Source organism: Prionailurus bengalensis, chromosome B4 (genome assembly GCF_016509475.1).
Source record: "Prionailurus bengalensis isolate Pbe53 chromosome B4, Fcat_Pben_1.1_paternal_pri, whole genome shotgun sequence".
Classification (NCBI taxonomy): Eukaryota; Metazoa; Chordata; class Mammalia; order Carnivora; family Felidae; genus Prionailurus; species Prionailurus bengalensis.
The window spans coordinates 104718133-104741923 of record NC_057358.1 but is presented as its reverse complement, the minus strand read 5'-3'; the positions used below and the strand labels follow the sequence as shown (position 1 = coordinate 104741923).

General features: G+C 36.6%; 1 protein-coding gene across 8 annotated transcripts in view; it reads left to right on the top strand.

Moving 5' to 3' along the window:
• Positions 1 to 1848: 1848 nt before the first annotated feature.
• Positions 1849 to 23791, top strand: part of PPFIA2 (PTPRF interacting protein alpha 2) — a 479591-nt gene continuing 457648 nt past the window's right edge. For 4 of the 8 annotated variants that reach the window (XM_043561611.1, XM_043561608.1, XM_043561609.1 and 1 more), the window contains exons 1-2: positions 2370 to 2797; positions 7008 to 7258. In XM_043561611.1, coding sequence (XP_043417546.1) covers positions 7010 to 7258 — 249 coding nt within the window. In that variant the 5' untranslated portion in view covers positions 2370 to 2797; positions 7008 to 7009. Of the gene's footprint in view, positions 1964 to 2369; positions 2798 to 7007; positions 7259 to 23791 lie in introns of those variants that run through there. The other 4 variants (XM_043561614.1, XM_043561613.1, XM_043561612.1 and 1 more) reach the window with 2 other exon arrangements.

The following is a 23791-nucleotide window of genomic DNA, read 5'->3' as shown; positions in this document are numbered from 1 at the left end:
TCTCTGGGAGCTGTTAGAGGTATAGAAGCTCAGGGTTTACCCCAGTCCTGGTGAATCAGAATCCACAATTTAATAAGATCCATTGGTAATCTATATGCATGTTATGTTTCAGAAATAATGCTTCAGTAGACATCTAATGAATCATCTAATTATTCTTATACCTAATTATTTTTAATTTAAATCCAAATTAGTTAACATAAAGTATAATAATGATTAGAGGAATAGAATTTAGTGATTCATCACTTACATATAACACCCAGTGCTCATCCCAACAAGTGTCTCCCTTAATGTCCCAATGCTTTTAGCCCATCCTCCACCCCAACACCCTCCCAGCAACTTTCAATTTGTTCTCTGTATTTAAGAGTCTCTTATGGTTTGTCTTCCTCTCTGTTTTTACATTATTTTTGCTTCCCTTCCCTTATGTTCATCTGTTTTGTATCTTAAATTTCACATATGAGTGAAATCATATGATATTTGTCTTTCTCCAACTGACTTATTTCACTTAGCATAATACATTCTAGTTCCAACCACGTTGTTGCAAATGACAAGATTTCATTCTTTTTGATAGCCAAGTAATATTCACACACACACACACACACACACACACACACACACAGCACATCTTCTTTATCCACTCATCAGTCGATGGACATTTGGGCTCTTTCCATACTATGCCTATTGTCAATAGTGCTGTTATAAACACTGGGGTGCATGTGCCCCTTTGAAACAGCATTCCTGTATCCTTTGGATAAATACCTAGTTCTTATATTTAATTACTATAGGATTATGTCATGATGCAGAATTTGAATAACAGTCTAGAAGAGAAGGGGGAAATATATGAACTTGGCCTCGCATTTCACTATGGGGTTGCTAACTGAATTAAATGCTACTCCAGAAGAAAAGATCCTGTTTCCTGATATTGTACTTGATTTAAGTGAGATGGCGCTCACAAACTATTTTTTCAGTTAGCTTCGGATTCTTTGTGATACACAAAAGCAAAACATGCCTTTTGGATTTCTTGCCCTAAACCCTGAGGATACTTGCATTAATCCCCACATTATACACAGAGTTTAATCCTTCTCCTTGTTCCCTTCTCCGTGGCCTCTTCCCGTTCACTAAAACTAGGCGAGGCTAAATTCCCTCCCTGACAACATTTCCTCCCTTCTCAGAGTGGGTACTGGTTTTGTCTCCTGCTTCCTCCCTATTCCTGGCGGAACGAGTCCGTACTGACGGCAGAAGGAAAGGAGAAGCGGTTAAAGAGATGTGTAGGTATAGCGGGGGACTGGAACCCCTTTCCAAAGACCAGACTTTGCTCACAGCTGAAATTCACTAGGGCGGGGAGGACTTCGCACACCATCCTTATCGCCAAAGCAATGCATGGAGAAGAGCTGGAGAGGCAGTGAGAAGTGACAGATGCCACCACACCCTAGCTTGACTCAGGTCAACCATGACCACCGTGCCTCGGTCCGGCGAGCAGGGCGCTGCTTAGAGAAATGACAAGCACGGAAGGCCAGAGAGCGAGAAGGTGCCCAAGCGCATCGGCCTCCCCACAGCACCAGCCGACACGCGCTTTCCTGCGGCGACCATTGTGCGGGGGAAGCCCGGACGAGGAAGAGCGCACCCCCTGCCCACACCTGCCCACCCCCAGCCTTGGCTTCTCAGGGGCGCTGGGACGGCCGCCAGCCCCAGCAGCCCGGGAGCGGCTTTGAGGGAGTCGTGTGTATCCGCGAGCGCGTGTGCGTGAGGAGGAGAGCAAAGACGTGATTACTTCAGAATTTATTTAAGGGCCGGTGGAAACCACTGCAGCAGCTTCCAGGGGAAGCCCTGGTTCCAGAGGAAGAGGAGGTGGCGGCTGCCAAGGAGGAGGAGGGGGGAGAGGCGGGGGGAGGAGGAGCGGCGGCAGCGACAGCACGAGGCGAGTGAGGAGAGACGATGCTGTAGCGTCCGCACCGGCTCCCGGCAGGTTGGTCCCCCCCGGCCGACTGGTGCAAGCAACGAGGCTCGCCAAGAGGCTGGGAGGAGAGTCGGGTGTGGGGGGCCGACGGCTCGCCTCTCCGGAGAAGAGGCGCCTCTTTCGAGTTCGATGAGACGCCCTGGCGCGGAAACAGTCTGGGGGCCGGGAGACGACCTGTCGTGCTCCCCGCATCCCTGGGGAGTCGCTTCCCTTTAGCTTCCCAACTCTCGGCGCTAGCCATCAACTCCGGAGAGGCTCCGGGTGGGGGCATGGGTGGAGAACTTCTCTTCCAGACACTCCTCTCGCCTTTCCCCAAAGCTCGCGTTTGCAGGGACCCCCTCCGGGTGGCCTGCGAGGGGGGATGGTGGCCGGGGGGTGGGGGGGAGCGGCGCCGCTCGGTTAAGTTTCTGTGAGTCCAACCCAGTCCCCTGCTCCCGGCTCCCCGCCCCGGGTCACCAGCTGCACGCGGGAAGCCGAGGCTGCTCCGCCAAAGGGGCCGCTACTGCTTTAAGAGCCGCCTCCCCCTCTCCTCCCTTTGACAATGGTCTGAACCGAGCTCTGCTTCCCAAAGCAAAATTTGTAATATGCCATTTTTCCGATGGACGCTTCTCCTTTTGGCTGCTGACGGAGCCGCGGGAAGATGCCGGGCTGCTGCCACGCCACCCAGCCGGGGCACGTTCAGGGAGGGCGCCGGGGCACGCGAGTGTCTAAGCTGCCTTTCTCCTCCGGTTGCTAGGGAAATGGTCCAGGAGTGCCGGCTGTGAGCTTCCCCTCTCGTCAAGCCTGAGACTGCGGTTGTCATTGATCAACTGAAGAAGCAGGACCCGAAATTACAGACATTAGGTACCGAAACTGTGTTCGAGTTGCAACGTTTCCATTCCGCCTTATTTGTTTATTTATTTATTTATTTTTTTTTTACCACCCCCCTCCCCGGCCCCACCCCGCCCCCAGGGAAGATGAGATGCAAATTCCTCCTTGCCAATTACTGTTCCATACCTTTTGCTTTCCACCCCCATCCTCTCCCTTCTCCTGTTTCTCCACCTCCTCCCGACTTGGCTGTCTCTCGTTGGGCAAACCATACAGAATTTTAGTGTGGAAATTATGAAGTCAACTTCAGGGTGGTGGTGGGGGGGGTGTGGCTGAGAGATAACTGTCCAGCTGTGTGGCGAGGGCTGGCTCCTGGCCATCTGTAAAAGCACTGGGGTAAAGAAAGTGCAAAATGCTTCCATTAGAGGTGGTCATAATATTTCCTGAGGACAAGGGATTTCAAAGAGTTAAATAGGAGGAGGAATATTCATGTAATGTAATCAGACAATGGCTAGGATTTCTCTCACTCCTTGTGGGTTAACTGAGGTGGAGCTGGGTTGGTTCTTAAGACTAAATCTTTGAAGAGGAAACTAACTACCCAGAATAATTGCATCTTTGCCTCTAGTCGGGTCTAAATCCCAATGATTTGCTTCAATAAAGTGATTCATTGACAGAAAAAAAAAAGCCTTTTGTAACATTGTCATATCTGAATAAGTACTTCTTGAGAGGCGTATATTACTAAGAAACACATTGGATCTTGAAAGCCCTTGGGTAACGACTCCAGTGGGCATTCGAAACTTTTATTTTGAAATCTGTGAGATCTGGAAGACAGTCAAGGTTACATACTAAGAGTAAGGGAGTTGGTGTTCCTGGTATAAAATTCTTCCAACTAAATTTAAGCACTGGGACAATTAAACCAATCAGATTATTATTATTTTTTTTCCTTTCACAACAAAATAAACAATGTCTTTAACTAGGTCTTGAAACCTTAGGTAATTTCATGAACAGGCATCAACATCTAGAAGAGGATAACATAATTCATAAATTCAATTGGCTTTGGAGAGGGGTGCTGAAAAGGCAAATATCCAAGTGAGCTGTTAGGATGTCCTTCCTGGTTTTTCAGGAATTGTGTGGTACAATACAATTTTTAAGACTGAAAATGATTGTAAAAGTTAAAAGTGGCATAGGAAGATGGAGTACACTAGAGGGTGGACAGCCTTTGGAAGTTGCTTCAGATGTTGGCCATTCTACAATAGGGTGTTTAACTCTTACCTTGAATATATGATCTTAATACCCAAATATGCATTTAGAAACGGGTTGTATTTTGTTTTCAGGGTTATACAAGTATTTTGTCATTTATATAAGACAGGATAGGAGTTCTAGTGCCAGAAACTAAGCTAGTTCATGAAAGTGACCTTTAAATTTTTTAGAAAAAAATTTTTTCTTCTAGTTTTGGTGAAAAGACTTTAGATTTGCTCATCTGGGTTGTCTGTTGGTGAAGAAAAAGCAGATTAAGTCATCTATTTCCTAAGTAACTTTTGCATAGTTTAATTTCTCCCAATTGGATTTGAAGAGTTCAGAGTACCCACTGGAATTAAAACTTTAGGCCTAGAATTAGAATGAATCATAAAGGCAAAATATTCTGTCTGAAAAGGTTAATGTTGTTCACTTTATACAATAACTAAATAAATACTAAAATTTTTAATTTTTTGCCCTTTAGAATTTTACTGTGTTATCTCAGTCAGGTATTCTATTGAAGCCTTACAATGGGCTTGTTTTCAAAGAAAATCATGGATTCTCCCCCTCCCTTACAGAAGAGAATACTGAGGTTTTGAGAGGTGATGTGACTTGCTCTCCTTCCAACGCCTTAGTTGTGAAATTAAATCAAGTTGAGTGAATTAATAGGCTAAGACCCTAAGTCCCTAAGCTACTTCTCATTGTAGCATCTCTGGACTGACTAAATCAGACACCAGCTTTTATACTGATATAAGAGCCCAAAGTTCGTGAATGTGTAATGTCCCATGGTGACACCAAGCCTTTGTTAGCACTAGGGTAGTATATCCAGGAGGGCATTGTAGCTGAGGTAATCACCGCAGTTATGCTTTTCCTTGGAATTTCAAGTTTTTATGAGTAATTCAGAGTTAAGATGCACGAAGGGCTTTTTCCCAAGAAGGATATGATGTAAAATACGGATTTAAGAATGTTTAAGTAACCCTAAAATGTAAACCTTGCAAGTGTTCTGGCACAGATTGTCACAGTGCTATCATTTCCTCTCCCAGTGTTTTGTTTTAACCTTAAATGTCAAAAAGAAACACATTGGCTCCTGCTAATGATTTCTCAGAATGACACAGCTGTTCAGTGTGTGGATTTTCATGCATGGCATGTGAACTAATTGTTTTTAATATTCAAATGTGTTGGAACATTTTTTTTTCCCAATTCCTTCTCAATTAATGAAAAGAAGATGTATAGCAGTTAGAAACGAGTCTTCTTTCCATTTTTGTGATAGTGTTTCAAAAAATTCAAATTGAGAAAAATACAAAAAATATTATATTTTTATCTGTTAAGTGGTTAGCAATAGTAACAATGTGTGTGCGCACTCACGTGTGCATTTAAATACATCTTATGTATCTATTCTTTTACTTATTTTAGGGTGAATAAGAAATTGAACAAGTCAATTCTTTTGCCTTCAGGTAGCCCAGTGTTTGGAGTGATGAGCAACAATTCAAACTATTATCTTGAATTATCCTACAGTTCATCCCCCCCCCTTAAATTTTTATGTAGAATATCAGTCACAAGATACTTTCCTTTTATCTTTTAAAAAGTTTCTCCTAGTTTTCAGTGTGCCCTGACCAAATCATTCAGATAATTGAATTTATCTCCTCAATAACCCAATTTATATGAAGAATTGCATAAAAGTAATTAACTATTGACCTGTTAAGTCTTGACATTTTATTTGACTATATCACCAGAAATATTTTCCCCAAGGACAGGAATATATAGGCAGAAAAATGAATTGACCTTGCATTATAAAACCAAAGAATGCTCCAGGATCAACAGCAAAACCAGTATATCTCCACATCAGCCTTCTGCAAAACCAAGCCCTCTAATTAATAGCTCCTGGCCTCAGTACAACAACTGAAATTGAGATGGGTTTGATTCTTTTTCAAACATAAGATAGAAGGTAAAAGGGAAAATGAGATAATTTCTGATTTTTAAAATGCTATACGGTATATCAGTATATCTAAAAGTCTGTTGTCTATTTTAAATCAAATTAATAAATGATTTAAAAATATTCTAAGCAGTTCATTTATTTCATGACTGGAACCTTGTGATTAACAGCTGAGATGTGAAGTTACTACATTAGATAATGTAGTTTATGGTGTCTGTTTTGTGGAATATTTGAAAGAGTGTTAGCTTGTATTGTTTGGATGGAAAGCAGACAATGCAGTTCTCAGGAGACAAAGGAATACTAACAGTAATTAGGGGAATAATGACCTAAACAAACTTATATACCTCAGTCTGTTTCATAAAGCCTCTATCAAATTTAGTCAATATCACTTTATCTACTTTATGTAGACTACCTTAACAATTTAGGTAGAGAGCACATAAAAGTAATAAAATGGGAGTTGTAAAGTCAAGAAACTATAAACTAGTTGGTATGCAAAAAAATCTGTTGGTAAAATTAAAAAGTCAAAACTGATTATTATATAAAATGAATACTCAATTATTCATAGGTTTCCTAAATGAACGAGTGAACATTAATTCATTCAATTATTTAAGTCATTCAAAAATCATTTACTTCCTACCCATTAACAGCCAGACACTCTGCTTGCTTTTAACAATGTAACAAATAAGGGTAAAATGGAGGTGTTAGCTATAAGAGATTTGTAAACTTACAGGTGAAGATCACTTATTAGTAAGTTGAATAACATATTACTATAAATTGAATTGGAGGAATAAATCATGAAAAAAACCCCAAATCTTTGAGAAGTAGGTGAAACCAAGTTGTATCTTGGGTAGAAGCTTTATAGATTATCAATAAAAGAGAAAGGATGTAGATTGGCCAAAGTCAATGAATCATATTTCATTGAGGTCAAAATATTTAGTTGGAGTTGGAACAGTGTGTAGGAGAAGAAAGAGACAATCAGACTAATGAGTTGCAGAGTTTGGTGAGTTGAGGGTCAGGTGGCATTATCGCAAGTAGTTTCTTAGTACTAAGACTTCCCTCCCCTTTACTTCCTTTAAGCAATGATGTGTGAAGTGATGCCCACGATTAATGAGGACACCCCAATGAGCCAAAGGGGGTCCCAAAGCAGTGGCTCAGACTCAGACTCCCATTTTGAGCAGCTGATGGTGAATATGCTAGATGAAAGGGACCGTCTTCTAGACACCCTTCGGGAGACCCAAGAAAGCCTCTCACTTGCCCAGCAAAGACTGCAGGATGTCATCTATGACAGAGATTCGCTCCAGAGACAGCTCAATTCAGCCCTGCCACAGGTATGATTCCTGGTAATATTTGTCTTTCCTATTGCAATCACAAATGTGACAAGACTTTGCTTTATTTCTATTCTTAGCATTATCTTTTTGCTTAAAATGTATGATATGTATGTTTTGGTGAGAAAAGCATAAGAATAGATTACTACTGGTTCACAGAAAATCTTATCTTAAATTTGTAGTACTTTGGTGATGGTGGGTGTGAAGGCTGAGTTCCTATCAGGTCTTTCTTTTGAAAATTTTATCTGAATGTTTTGGTGGGTGTAGAAAAATCACCTGTTGATCAGCTTTCAATCACCCAAATATGGGAATAGTTAGTTTTCTCTTTCTTGCTCTTTAAACAGTATTATGACATTTGGAAATATGTGTTTTCCATTTTCAGCTGTGTGGTCTGTCTTTGGAAATAATCATAGTTTGGAAGTCTACTGTCTTTCTTTAAAAATGCCTAGCACCTGCTCAAAAATTCTTGGAATTTTCAATGTATTATACCCTCTTCTTCAAAAACATTTCAACCAGTTTCTTGAAAATATATTTTGGAAGTTAGAGAAAAGGCAAAAGTTCAGCCTTACTCTAACAAACTTAAAATTGTTAGATTAGCTATTTTTCAATATGTTTGTCAAGCATCTTATTTTATAGAAAAATATATCATTTTAAGAATTTCAAGCTTATTTACATACAAAGTTAATACTGACACTCAATTTTCTTATTTAAGAATGGAATAATTGTGTTTGTTTTAGGTATGAGAAAAATTATAGAATATGAATGAGATTTTTAATAACCGCAATACACTATATTTTTCTCTTAAATACAAATTTGATTGGCCCTCCACTTTAATGACAGTATAGAAATGTTGACGAGTTGACCTCTCTCCATGAAGTTATGTCTTGTAGCAAATATCTTTTCATAAATATTGAAAATTATATAATCAAAGTTGATAAAATTCTAAACCCAGATGTACTATTAAGTTGAAGTGTGTTGTTGAGATATTAAAGACTCTCAGAACGGAAAGGATCACCTAGAATCCTTTATCACATCTCCACTAGGTAACCCCATAACCCTATATGAAGAACTCTTGTAGTCCTTTTTGTTTTCAGTTTGTCTTGTGTTAAGATGCAATACTGTTTTCTGTAACCCTCACCCATTGGTACACCGGTTTATTTAATTACACAGAATGAGTTGATTCATTTCAAAAGACAGCTATCATATCTTTACTTAGAGTTATATTTTTCAGCTGTATTGAACATTTTGATTATAATAACATCTAAAATTTTAAGTTTTTTTTAAATTGTTTAATGTTTATTTATTTTTGAGAGAGACAGAGACAGAGTGTGAGCAGGGGAGGGGCAGGTAGAGAGGGAGACACAGAATCTGAAACAGGCTCCAGGCTCTGAGCTGTCAGCACAGAGCTTGATGTGGGGCTCAAACTCATGAACCATGAGATTATGACCTGAGTCAAAGTTGGACGCCCAACCCACTGAGCCACCCAGGCACCCCTAAAATTTTAAGTTTTGGATTTGAATTATATTGGTCTGCAATCTCTTATCTCAACACTCTGGGGCTAGTGTGTTTCAGAGTTCAGAATTTTCTTGACTTTTTTGTAAGTATATGATGTATATTATGGAAAACTAGATGCATTCTGGGAAGCACCCTATAATTCTACATTTTCATATCTGAAGAGAATTATATGAATATTCCTATTGCATGGAAAAAATAAAGACCATAAATGTCTCACGTTAGTACAGCTTTAGTTTTGTACCTATCAAGTTTGCAACACACTTACAAATAAAATATCAGTTTTCAGAGTATATGGGTTTTGGAATTATAGGTTAGGGATTATGAACCTGTATATTCAGATGGACATAGTCCCAAAGTCTTTTGTGAATACTTTGACACTTTTCTTGTTGTTGATTTACATCTTACTATTCTATGTATTTGAATAATGCCTGCAATTCACAGGTCCTTAAAGACAGTGATGGTCCTATAATATTTTTAAAGTAAATTTTAAATAATCTAATCTGTAACTTTAAGCGCTCTGGGTATCCTGCAAGCAACAGAGGAATATTCTTCTTTAACTGGTATCTTTGAATATTTTTGACTTTTTTGTAAGCAATGTGCCTGCACTGTTTAGTGGCATTGCATTGGATATTTAGCTGGAAGGAGAAAATGACTACTATAAATGTGTGTTTTGAGGCAGAATAAAGCATGTAAAATTGAAAACTACTACAATAACATAAAAATGAAAATTATTTTAACAAACATGGGATAGAATTCAAAGCAGAGTCAATCAAACTTTATGACACACTATGTTTTATATAATACTTTTAGGTGTTGGTGATTTGATGCTTTGCTTTAGTCACTTTCTCTCAGAACATTCCTTTAGGAACAAACGTAGCGATGATTTTAACAATCCTAACCATATAAAGTATTTTGTAGCCATAGTGTTTAGTTTTTCATCACTTGATTGGGCGTAACTGTGTTTAAAGAGTACTTATAATTGCACATCACCAGGCCTGATGTTTCTAACCTTCACACTCAATTTTCTACCTTTCTTATGCACAGATGAATTTAAATGTTCCATAGAACCTCAGATTCAACATGCCCCAAACTCAGTCATCCTCTGCCTCCCATTCCCCACCCAAATCTGGGTGCTCTATCTCCTCACCCAGACACCTGACAGTCCTAAATACAATCATCATTTAGCCATATTGTTTTTAATCTTCTAAATAATTCTCAAATCTCTCTCTATTTTTTTTGTTTTTTGTTTGTTTTTGTTTTTGCACCTGGTCCCAAACTTCTTTGTTTTTACATCTCCTAACATTTCCACTTTAGCAAATGCGTCATGCCATGTGTTTGAATAATATTGCTCTGCTTGCAGGATCTCCATAAGCTTCAGGCTTTTCCGGTCTCTCCTTTGTACATATTCATCTCTATGCCCATAATGTTTTTCCTCAATGTCTTTGCTTCATGTCTAAACTTAGCCAAGACTTTATCTCTTCCAGGAAGGCTTCTCTGAACCCCCAGGTACATTTCCTCTGTGCTCCTTAGCCTTATAATTTCCCATATTATCATTAAATTATCTGTGTATATGCCTGTTTCCCAACCTGGACTATATGCTTCTTCAGAACAGGAGCATATCTTAATCCTCTAACCCTGTGAACCAGTGGAGTACCAGGTCTGGAGTGAGGGCTTTTAAAGTAAAATCAGAACTAAATGCATATTCATTTGGATGGAGAAGTAGCAATAAACTTGATACAGGAAGATCTAGTTTGTATTGTGGCTCTTCTGTGCATCATCAACTTGAGTCAGAACTTCAGGTTTCCAGGCCATAAAAATCAGTTCATACTAATACTTCACAGGGTAGTCTGTGATGATTAAAGAAAATAATATAAGTAAAAACTAATTAATTTGCAATGTATAAATATAAAAAGGCTTGCATTTGTTTGTCTCCAATGCCAAAAGATAAATTAATTTCTGTATATGTATGGAGCGTTAGAATAATTTACTAGGAATATTAATCAAATAGTTTTAAAATTTTTGAGTACAGGACAGATATTTGTCAATTACTAATATGCTTATTAAGAATATTTACAGGAAAGGTAAGAGGAGGTAAGAGGAGTGAACTTTCCATTATAAAAAGTCCATTTTATATATATATATATATAAAATTTATATAAAAATATGTTTATATTTAGTTTATATTTACATATTTTTATTTACAGTATTAAAATATTACTATAATATATTATTCATATTATATTTTTATATTTATTTATATTATTTATATATAGATATATACATATATATTATACATAAAATATATTAGTTCTTCATTTAGCATATATTGAGGATCTTCTGTGTATTATTAACTAGTTACATATATTTGAAAAGGGGATAAAGGAGAAAAGGCACATTATTTGGCTCCCAGAGAACTTAGGAAATAAATTTGCTTAGAAACAATATATAAACGAACCCAACTTAATATAGTACCAGAAGATTGTACAAGTATTGAAAAAATTTTGAGCTATAATCTAGGCATATGATTAAATACAGAAACTTTCACGTGTAAAGTGATATTAAGGAGGTCTTTTTAAGAAAATGTTGGAAATAATTCAAATATATTCTGTGTGGAGTTGTAGAGTTGTGCATAGGGCCCTCTCAAAGACTTTTGGGGGGTTAAAGTTCAGCCTATGCTCTTCTTTCTAGTCTAGGCCTGAGGTTCCTAATTTGCACAAAGGAGACAGATTAACTAGCAGCATGCCTGAGTTTTGTTTTTATTTTTTGAAAGACTATATAGGAATCAAATAAGGAGAATAACTGAAAGATTTGTTTGTCAAAGGGTTGTAGTGTAGGAATGAAATTTTATATACTGGCAGTGGAGGAATATGACCTGTTAACAAATAGGAGTTTGTACACAGTATGATCAGTAGAATTTTGAGTGAACTGGTGACATGATGAGGTAATGATGAAGGAATATTACTCTGCCATTTTGATTTAGGATGGATTACATAATGTACTCATTAGCTATCTATCGCTGTGTAGAAAGACAAATACCATATGATTTCACTCATATGTGGAGTGTAAGAAACAAAACAAATGAGGAAAGGGGAAAAAAGAGACAGGCAAACCAAGAAACAGACTCTTAACTATACAGAACAAACTAATAGTTACTGGAAGGAAGGTAGGTGGGGGGATGGGTAAAATAGGTGATGGGGATTAATGTGTGAGCTTGTTGTGATGAACATCAGGTGTTGTATGGAAGTGGTGAATCACTACATTATACACCTAAAACTAATAGAACTGTATGTTAACTAACTGGAATGTTAATAAGAACACTTAAACAATAAATAAAATTATGCTATGTAACAAACACAAAATCTCAGTGTAAAACCTCATGTAAAATTTTGGATTTATGGAAGTCAGCTGATCTTGACTTAGATTGGTTGATCTTGCCTGGGCTCATTTACGCCCAGTTTATGGTTAGCCCAATTTATGGTTAGCTGAAGGTTGGCTCAGTTAGCTGTATGTTAAGTGGCTATTGTTTGAATTAGGATGGCCTTGGCTGGACCAACTGGGGCCATTCATCTCTATGTATGTGTGTAATCCTGCAATAGGCTAGCCCTGGCAAGTTCTCATGGTCGTGGAACAGGAGTAAGAGCAAAGCAGAAACAAGCAAGTGGTTTTTAAGCTTCTGGTTGAGTCTTATTTTGGTAAAAGTTATGGCCAAGCCCAGAGACAGAGTGGAAGGCAATACATAATTACATGGCAAAATTACAGGAGGGGATGAAGCATAAGGACCACCACAGTAACTGGTCTATCACAAATATAAGCTAAAAGGGTCATTTGGGCCATTATTATGTTAGGGAGAGCTTATTGTGATAATGTAATAATTCTGGTGGGTTGTGGGAATTTGAAATAGGATTGTGCAACTTGAATCTAAGAAAGACAATAGAAATGTAAAGAATGTTGGGGAGAAAGGATGGACAAAGACTGGTAATGAACTGAATGGCAAAGACTTGGAAGTTGAGTCAGAAGATCTGAATTTGAATTGGAGTTCTTCCACTTATTAGCTGAGGGACCATTGGTAAGTAACTTGACTTCTCTGAAACTCTATTTCCTTAATTCAAAGGAGGGATGATATCCTCTCTTGGGAGTGGTTAAAAGGAGGCATGTATATATTCTTCAGAAACCTTGAACATTTAAAAATGTCAGGAATCATTTTTCATTAATTGGTTTGTGCTAGTAGTTTACTCTGAGAGGAATTAAGTTAAAGGAAGCTACTTATGGACAGCAGGAATATGTTTATATTTTGACATTTTAAAACGCAAAATATTTAAGTGACACTTATGAAGAGTCACTTTTATTCTGGAGACAGACTACCTCCTAGGTATCTTTGTGGCTTGCAACGTACTAGCTCAGTGACTCTGGTTAAAGTAGTTAATTCAAATAATGATAGACCTACCTCATAGGATTATTATGAGGAATAAATGACCTGGAACATGTCAAATGATCAATTCAATGCCTCACAGATAGTACATGCTCAATAAATGTTAAATGCCGCTATTGATGCTGTTATTATTACTATAGATATTATCATCATTATCCTTAGCCAACCTTAACTGCATAATTTTGCTGGGTAATAATGAACACCAGCACGAATTGAAAGCACTAAAACGCCGTACTCTCTGCAATCTTTATCAAATTTTGGAAGACCTTTGATTTATCTTTTTTTAAAAAAAAATTCTTAACTACACTCTTCTAAATGGCTTCCCCCAATTTTCTACTTCCTCAATGACCAGTTTCACATGTCCCTTGATTGAGTCAAACAAAATCCCTTCTTATTCTACTGAGAAGATAATATCTGGATTGAACTCTTTCCTTTTCAATGAAACCTAATGGTAGTGCACTAAGCATTTTATCCCTTGCTCTGTCAAAGATGCTACATCTTTTGCTGCCTCCTATTACAGTTATTCTATTTTCTTAATGTGCTTTTCTTTCTTCCAGTTAGTTATTTTTCCCCTGGCCAAATGAAATGGTGTTCACAAGCAGCCTTTGTTTCTCATGATTTAGATCTCTTTATTTATATGTCTTTCTTAACCTTTATTTTCAGACGTCTATCATCACCATTTTCTTAAAAATACACTTCTGCATGCCATCACTGGATACAGATTTTGCAAATCTAGTGATCCTCTTTCATTGTCATGCTCCTTGGCATCTCTGTGCCAAGCAATGCTATTAATTATTTCATCTTATAATTCCCATGTCCTTAATTCTTTATAACCATTCCTTTCCTAGATTACTAGTTTTGATGTCCTCTAATAACGATTCTCTTCCCACATATCCCTGTACACTTATTTATTCCATACTCATCTTCATTTACTTGTGTTCTCCAATCTTAAGCATTGCCCTTTTTGTTTAAGGCTAGTACCTGCCTCTAGATCTTTGATGTCCCCTTCTCATGTCCTTTTGATTATTTTTTTGTCTCTACTATCTTCAATCTTTCTTGCTCTATCAGTTGGCTTTTTTGTAACATGTTCAAATCAATTTCTTAAAAGTAAAAGTACAACAATACCCACAAAAGAGTTGCTTAACACTGTGTCTCCGCTTAGCCACCAGTCTATCTTTTCTTTTCCTGTAACTTTATTTCCCAACTTGCCTGTTCTCACTGTCTCAATTTCTTCATTTTCTATTCACCTTTGAGCAACTGAAGTCTGGCTTTCCCTCAGATTCCCTGCTCAAAATGATGTAATCAGCAGCCAAGTGATGGATGCAGTAGGTCTGTTTTATTAAAATTCACTGCAAAATTTGACACTGTGATGACTCCCTTCTCAAAGAGTGAAACTAAACAAACTAAAAAGCTAAACACCTTACACTGTTAACCTGTATGACACCACACTATCTTGGTTTTTAAACATTTTTTACTTTTTCCTCCCCATTTCCTTTTCTGTGAATCCACTCCTTAAATGTTAAATAATAAATATATGATGGGGGCACCTAGGTGGCTCGGTCAATTAAGTGTCCAACTCTTGGTTTTCGCTCAGGTCATGATCTCACAGTTTATGAGTTCAAGCCCCGCATAGGGCTCTGGGCTGACAGTGCGAAGCCTGCTTGAGATTCTCTCTCTCCCTCCCTCTTTTTACCCTCCCTGCTTATGCTGTCTGTCCCTCTCTCTCTCATCCAAAATAAATAAATAAACCTAAAAAAAAGATATAATGAATAATAACAATAGCTAATATTTCTAAACACTCCCACTAGGCTAGGCAATGTTCTATTTAAGTATTCAGATATTAAAATGGGGGTCTTTCTGTCTTTCTCTTTGAAGGGAGGCTAAATAAGTGAGGCGTAACTATTTGCAGAAAATACTAGGACATAATCCAACTAATAAGTCCAACGTTAGTTCAAACTCCATTTTAAGTCTCAACAAAGGTTGAGGTGGTAAAGCTAGAAGAGAGACTGGATTGTTTTGGAGAGCTGTTGGTTTGTTGTACACAATCTACCATTCCATGTAGGAGGGATGGGGTGATTACCATTCAGTTGAACCAAGTGAGAGGAACTTCAGGGCAGACACTTAGGAGAACTTGATGTATTTCCTCCAGAAGCCAAAGGATATAGTCTGAAGTCTAAAAGCCACAGCTGTGGCTGGAGATGCCCCTGCCTCTATAATAGATTAGAAAGTCACATGGTAGGAAAGCTTCAAGTCCTCCAATGTCAGAATAAAGGTTGGTAATATTTTGAAGCCCAGGTCCCAGGTGGTGAATAATGAGAGAGAAATTGGAGGATTGATTTCAAAGGACAAACAGAACTAGTCAAATAAAACTGGGGAAGACAGATTCTTTGAGAAAGCCATGAACCTGCCCCAGAAGAAGGGTCATTGATTGTGTATTTGCCATTCAGAAAGCCCTGAACACACATGACAATTGTGTCAGCCACATTCCACTGTGATCTTTCATTCCAATTTCACTTTCCTAGGGTCTGACTCTGGAAGGGTCAGGAATTGTTGCTGTGAATGTAGGCTATCAGCATGAAGGAGACTACCTTGTCCCACCCTCCATTGTAGACTTTAAAGCTTGAAACAAGCCTGAGCTAAGTGAAAGGATGAGCTTTAGGCAGGACAGAAACTTGGGGCTTTGCATATTATATAGTCCTATATGGAATGAGACTATGAAATTGTTAGACTACTTAATTCCCAAACAAAAGGATAGATAGCTTATTTTCTAAGCATGAGCAGCAAAGCTAAGACACCCACCTGAAATTTTATTTGGGGTTCATTTCTTCACCTGAGGAAATCAGGAGACACAGAAATGTTGATTTCTGAATCCAGCTCCTTCATTAAACTGGTTAGATGTATCATCTCAGTTAATCCTCAAAACATTCCAATGAGGTCGTTATTATTATTATTCCCATTTTACAGATGATACAACCGAGGCACAGAGAGGTTAAGTAACTTGTTCAACACCACACAGTTGGTAAGTGGTACTCACCAGGATTTTATTCATGGCTTACTTTTGTTTTACTCTGAGCCATCTCCTTCATCTCATTATGCTCATTAGATATAAAGAAACCTTTCTTGAAACCTTCTTTATGAGACATGGGCCATTGAAAGTATTTCTCATGACTACTCCTAAGTTTTTAATAAGGCAAACATTATGATTTAAATATGAAAAGATTATTAGAGTTCATATAATTATACACACAATTATTTAAGAATCTCAGTTCTTTGTATTTATAAATTTACCTTTTAATGTATTAAGCATACTTCATAGCCCATCATCTACTTTTTATAAGCAAGAGTGTATGGGTTGCATGGAAAAGTATTTAACCAGAAATTATAGTACGTGGGTTTCATTTTCAACTTTGTGAAACCCCGTGACACAGAAAAACCAGTGAACTTCTGAGGCTTCTTGTTTACTTACATGTAAATGGGTAATTCTGGTTCCCTCTAATATGTTGAATACTTTTGTTAATTTCAAATGATTATAAGGATATAGACTTCAGCTTTATTGATTTAATAATCACAATTTAATAAACAATTGCTATTTATTTTTATTTAATTTTTATTTGAGGGGGGGCACACAAGCTAGGGAGATGGGTAAAGGGAGAGAGAGAGAAAAAAAATTTTAAACAGGCTCTGCACTTAGTGCAGAGCCTGACGTGGGGCTCGATTCCATGACTCTGGGATCATGACCTGAGCCAATATCAAGAGTTGAATGTTCAACTGACTGAGCCACCCAGGCGCCCCAAACAATTGTTTTTTATACAACAAATATTTTAGGGCCTACCCTGTGTGAGGTTCTATGCTTACAGTATAGTGTTGCTGATAACTATGCTTTATTTTAAAGCTTGACTAACCATGAGTCCTAGGAATGTATTGTAACAAGAAGGTAATGCCTATAATCCACTGGATATCATGTTCATTAGTAAATTCTTTGAAATGAGAGTTATTTCTAGTTGCTCCATTGCCTTTTATCCTCTAATGTAATGAACCGTCCATGTTCCTTGAAAAGGGCAGTCCCTCTTTTGTGTTCTAGAAATCACCCCCTCTTGCTATTTCAGGACAAAACGTTTCCCCTCTTTTTCCTACATCATTAAAAAAAAATTCTATTACCAACTCACCTAACCAAGTTACCACCCCATTTCTTTCCCTTTACAGCAAAAGTTTAAAAAAATTGTCTACAATCATTATTTCTCATTTCTCTCCTCCTGCTTTCTCCATTTTCTCTTGAATCTACTCTAGCTGGGAATTTACCGCAAAAACTTCTAACCTGCTTTGTGAACAATACCTGTAATCTCCATAGTGCTAAATGCATTGGTCAATTCTCAGTCTCATTCCTGTTTATCAGCTGTATTACATACTTTGGGTCTCTTCTTTTTTGAAACACTTGCTTCATTTGGCTCTAGTGCTTCATTTGGCTCTAGTGCAGTGCATTTGCCTGCTTTTCCTCTTATCTCTTTGGTCACTCCTCAGTCTTTTTTGTTAGTCATTCTTAATCTTCCTGACCTATTAATGCTTGATTATTCCAGGATTCAGTTCCTGTACTTTTTCTCTTTCCATCTTGGGCTAATACCAGTGATGATTTCTCCTATCTCCTAGCTTTATGTATTATCTAACTATTGATGACTTCAGAGTTGACCTCCCAAACCCAGACATTCCCATGACCTTCAGACTCCTATTGTCAAATGTAGAAATTAAACATGTCTCAAACTGAGTTCATGATCTTCACTTACTCTTCTGCATCTAAATTAATAGCAACGTCAGTCTTCTTTTGGCTTAGGCCAAAACCTCATGGTTTTATTTCTTTCACATTCTGTATTCCATCCAGCAGTGAAGTGTCTCTATTTTATCTTTAAAATATATGTAGACTTGAACCACAATAATCACTTCTACAACTCCATCCTAGTCAGAGTCATCATCTCTTACCTGGATTAGACAGTATTTTCCTTTCTCCTTGCTCATGTCTGTACCTCATTAATCTATTGCCAACATAGCAACAAGAAAGATCCTGATTCTGATAAAAGGTAAGTCAAGTTTTGTTTCATATCTGCTCAAGTGTCTGAAATGCCTCCCCTTCTCAATGTAAATGCCCAAGTCTTTAAATTGGACTAAAGTTCTAATAGCCCCCTCCCCTTTTTCTGTCTGATAGCATCTCCTGTAGTTTTCTAGCTCATCCACTCTACTCCCACTATCCTGGTGTCCTTGCTGTTCAACATGTCAGGCATTCAACTGTGTTAGGGTCTTTGCACTGGTGTTCCTTAGGCCTGGAAAGTTGTACCCCAGACAGCTATGTGACTGGCTCTTTCAACTCTTTAGGGCTTTACTCAGATACCGCTTTCTCAGTGAGGCCCTACCTGAGCAATGTATTTTAAATTAAAATAGCTCCCTCCTTAATATTTCCAATCCCTCTTCTCGCTTTTTTTTCCTAGCACTTATCACCATCCAACACAGTGTATACTTTATTTATTTATTTATTTATTTTTGCCTTATTTTTTATGTCTTTCTTCCTCCACTAGATTCTGTTCCATGAAACCCGGGAACTCTTTTGTAATGATTTACAGCTGTATTTTCTGCCCACAACAGTATCTGGCACTTAGTTATTGTTCAAAAATACTAAGTAATGAAATGAAAACAAAAGTCATTCTTTTGCTTATTGAACACATTCTCTGTGGTATCTAGTTTGTGCTTATTTGGCAAATCTCATACAGTCATAAAGAATTACATATATTGACAGAACAGGAAAACAAATACAATTTATACAGTATTATGGCTAAAGTGTTTATAACACTAAAGTCATAGTATATATGAGGCTGGTGTTGATATTACACCTCAAAGGTCCTTCTAGAATGAAGTGGGTTTTATATCAAAAGATTGTGGCATTTTTTAAATATTTTATAAATCAGAGCAAGGAGATCAGAATGTAAATGGCTTGCTTTGAAGGTATGAACAAAAGATATTAGTCCAAGTCTTTTTTACTTCAAATTCCACTTTTTTCACATTTTCATGTTCTTTTATAGGGAATTTATTTCTTAAATTAAACCAGCTTTCATGAAAGAAATGATGTGGAGAGCTGTGCAATGTCATAATACTACTACCATGATTTGAAAACTATATACAATTTTTATTTCATGGAAACAGAAAAATAAAAGAATATTTTGGTTAATTTTTATTTTTTAACAGTTTATCTTTTAATTACTGATTTTCTATTTCTTTCTTTCTTTCTTTCTTTCTTTCTTTCTTTCTTTCTCTCTCTCTCTCTTATTCTCTCAGAAGGAATTATATCAACAGAAAAACAGCTGTTAGTATTCTCAAGATGAATTTCTAACTTGAGTTTTCCAATCAATTTTATAGTATAATTAGGTGTGCTTAATAGTAGCATGCATATGATTCATTTGTTTTTATTAATCTTTGAAGAAAAATTCTAGGTTCAGTAACAGAGACCTTGAAATTTACAGTTTACTTTTTCTTGGTCTTTTTTCTTCAGGACCTTATAGCTTAAGGCTAGATAGCAACCATCACAATGTTCTAGTTTGGGAAGAGAGAGAGTTTAGAACTGTAGTTTAGAATGCTTTACAAACATGACTTTCACACTCTAGTTAATTATATCACACATTTTTGCATCCATTTCTGCAATTTAATTGGTTTAGCTCTCTATTAGCTTATATGTCACAGATCTTAGTGGGCACCTAAAATTTGCTGTCTGATTACTTAACAATCATAAAGATTACGTGAATAATTCTTAGTGAAGATTAGTAGATCGAAGGGAAATAGTGCTTGAATTTAAATTATTCTTTGCATTGCAATTGAGTTTGTGACTCTAATTTTTTTTTTAATACAGTTCTACTAATTTCCCCCAAGTGTGACAGAATTTATTGAGTGAGATTTTGAATGATTGGTACTTTCTTCCTTGGGCCTTGAATTAGGACAAATTTTCCCCAAAATGGAACTTTTAAATCCTTTTTTGCTTCCCAAGAAGTGAGATCCTTGATAGCAGAACTTGGAATAGGTGCTATAGGAACAAGGTAAATATTCCTCTTGAGTCTCCCTCCCAGGAGATCTAGAGGTGTCAGATTGCCTGCAAAGGCAGGTGTAAGGATTGACACTAGTTCCTAAGGTATTTGGCCTAAAATGATTTCTGCTTTGCAACACTACTTTGCCTGCAAGCCCATGTTCATTTTGATGTTAATTAAAGGAAATTGTTCAACCATGGATGTGAGCAAGTAGAATTTGGCACTACTTGTCTTATGTTCAACTAATTTTCCTGTTTTATTATTACTTATGATTCTCTTTTTATGCCCACTTTTAGGATAATCTGCTTCAATTAAAGTATATAATATTTTGGCTCAATTTATTATATATTTATGCTAGGGCTTAGAACATGCATTTATGTTTTGGTGACTTACAAAAGATCATTAATTGATGAGCTTTAAAAAATAGTGGTCATTAATTTAAAAGTTTTTCATGATAAAATCTTACCTAATGATCTATTTCTAAGATAAAGGAGAAAAATCAGTTCGAGATGATAGCGAGATTATTTTATCTTTGTTAATTTTGTATATGGAAAACATTATTTAGAGATATTTATACAAATGTCATTTAGAAAATTCTGTTAGTTAATTGCCTGGTCTATTCTGTCATCAAAATACAGTCCTATGAACTATATTCAATATGTACAAAATAATCCATGGCAGTTGATATTGCTTGAGTTAGAAGAAATTTATCAATTAATATCTCTTTAGTAGAAAAGATTTGATGTCTGAATCAGAGTTTTTAGTAACTATGTTAGGTAAATTTAATTTTTCTTCTAAAACTTTAACTTCAATTTACAGCTCTAAGTCTAAAATTCTATGTTGGTACGATCACAAATTTTATCTCTTACTATGATGTAGATTCTCTATTTCTCCCCTCAATTCTATTAATTTTTACATGTTTTGAGACTCTTATTAGTTGCATTCTACTTTATCATTATTCTGTTTTCATGGTCAATTGAAAATCATCATGAAATGATCACCTTTATTCCTAAACAGGCATTTTCTCATAGATTCTGCTTTGTCTGATTTTAATTGTATGATAGAAGATTTCTTTTTTGCTAGTCTGTACTGTACACATTTATCTATCTTTTTACTGTCACAGTGTCTGTGTTTCTATGTGCATTATTCACAGAGAGCAAATTTTATTTTTATGAGTTTGACAGTCTTTCTTTTTTGGTATCTTTATATTGACTATAATTACTTGAATGTTTGTGCGAAATATACTGTCTTACTAAGGGCTTTCTCTTTTCCTTTTCTGTTTTGTGTTCCTTTTATTAACCTTTCATGCTTAACTTTTGAATTGATTGAATACATATTTTTGTTGTACAATTTCCCCCTCTATTGTTCTGGCAGTTTCATATTCTTTTGCTATTCTTTTAACAGTTAACACATAAATTGTGATGTGCATTCTCACTATACCAAAATGTAATGTTTAATGTGTACTATTCCTGCCATCTATTCCCATGTGTGTGATGTGAAAGATATTATTTTGTAGATTTATACAGGCAATATTCCTTTAAATTTATTCACACATTTACCATCTGTGTTACTAATTCCTCTTTCTGGATATTGAATCTTCCATTTGAGATCATTTTTCTTCTTTCTGAAGAACAACCTTCAATATTTCCGTAAGCGTAGTCTACAGATGAATAATTTCTCAGCTTAAGACTTTCTGAAAATGTCTTTATTTCACCTTTATTCCTGAAGGATGTTTTCACTGGATATAGAATTTTAAATTAGTTGTTATTACTTTTGGCATTCTTTTTTGTTTTGTTTTATTTTAAGTTTATTTATTTATTTTGAGAGAGAGAGAGGAGGAGGGGCAAAGAGAGAGAATTCCAAGCAGCCTCTGCACTGCCAGTGCAGAGCTCGATGATGCGGGGCCCAAACTCATGAACTGTGAATCATGACCTGAGCCGAAATCAAGAATCAGCTGATTAACTGGCTGAGCCACCCAGATGCCCCTTTCCTTTGGCATTCTTTACATGCCATTTTATTCTGACCACCATTCTTGCTATTGAGCAGACAGTTGTGAATTTAATTATTGCCTCTTTGAGGGTAAATTTCTTTTGTTGTTTTATGTTTTGAGGGAAAGCATGAACAGGGGAGAGGGGCAGGAGGGGAGAGAGAGAGAATCTTAAGCAGGGTCCACCTGCAAGCCCACCTGCTGGGGGCTTGATCCCAAGACCTTGGGATCATGATCTGAGCTGAAATCAAGAGTCAGATGCTCAACTGAATGAGTCACCCAGGAGCCCTGGTTTTTGTTTTTATTTTTGGCTTCCTTGAATAATTCTTTTTTTAAGAAGTTTTAGTATCATGTGCTTAATATGTATTTTTTAAATTCTTTTTTGCTTTGTATTCAGAGGGATTATTGACATTGTAACTCAATGCCCTTTATTAGGTAGGAACATTTTTACTCATTTTAAAAATTCAGTTACATTCCATCTTTCCTCTCATTCTAGAATTCTACTTGTTTATTAATCTCATTTTATTCTCTCTTTTATACTCTTTTCTGTATTTTCTATTCCTTTATCTCTCTGTGATTTATAGGATTTTTTTTGTACCCATCCTTTGGTTCACTAATTTTCTCTACTGTATCTTATTTGATGTTAACTTATTTATCTGGTTCTTTACTGTGTTTATTGTCCCTTCTGGTTTTACAATTTCATTTGTTTGTATGTAAATTTTTAGCTTTCTGTGAAGTTTTACAATCTCGTCTTTTATCACTTTGAACACTGTAAGTATAGTTATTTTAAGTCTTTTAGATAACTTCAATGTTTGGGACTCCTGTGGTCTGTTTCTGTTGTTTACTATTTGTATTATCATTTATTCTTATTTTCTTGTAATCTCATGTGTATGGTTATTTTTGACTGTGTGGCAGACATTTCATTTATAAAGTTGTGGAAGTCATTTTAGTTCTAGAATTATATTATCTTCCTACAGGGAGAACATGTATTTATTCTGGCCAGGTGCCTAGGAAAATAGCAATCCTCATTCACCTTTATTCAAATAATTCCTGGGGTGACCCATCATCCGGGGATATTCCCTCTAGGGACCCATCATCCAGGGATATTTCAGAGTCTCAACTTCAAATGAGGAGGATTTCCTAGGGCCCCTTCATCTTATCAGAACTTGACTCCAACTCCTGTCCCTCTAGTCCTATGAAACAGTCACATGTGCTGAGCTAGTCCCTTTAAAACTAGGGGAAAAGCAGATCTAAATGTCTGGGACCTAACTTTTCCCCTGATCCCAAATACTCATTTTTTTACTATCTTTCTATATTAGGTCATACATGAATACAAAATAAAATATAGATATAAAGAAATATGTATAGATAGATATATCTCCAGTGTTTTTAGTTTTCCTTATCAAGAGAAGTAGTCCAAATTGCACAGTCTGACATTACCAGAAACAGAAGTCCAAGAGCTTTAATGAGTACAATAAATGTAATTAATTGAAAAGAGAGCTGAAAGCAATTTTCTTAAAATAAACATGCTAATTTCTGTGAAAAAAGTA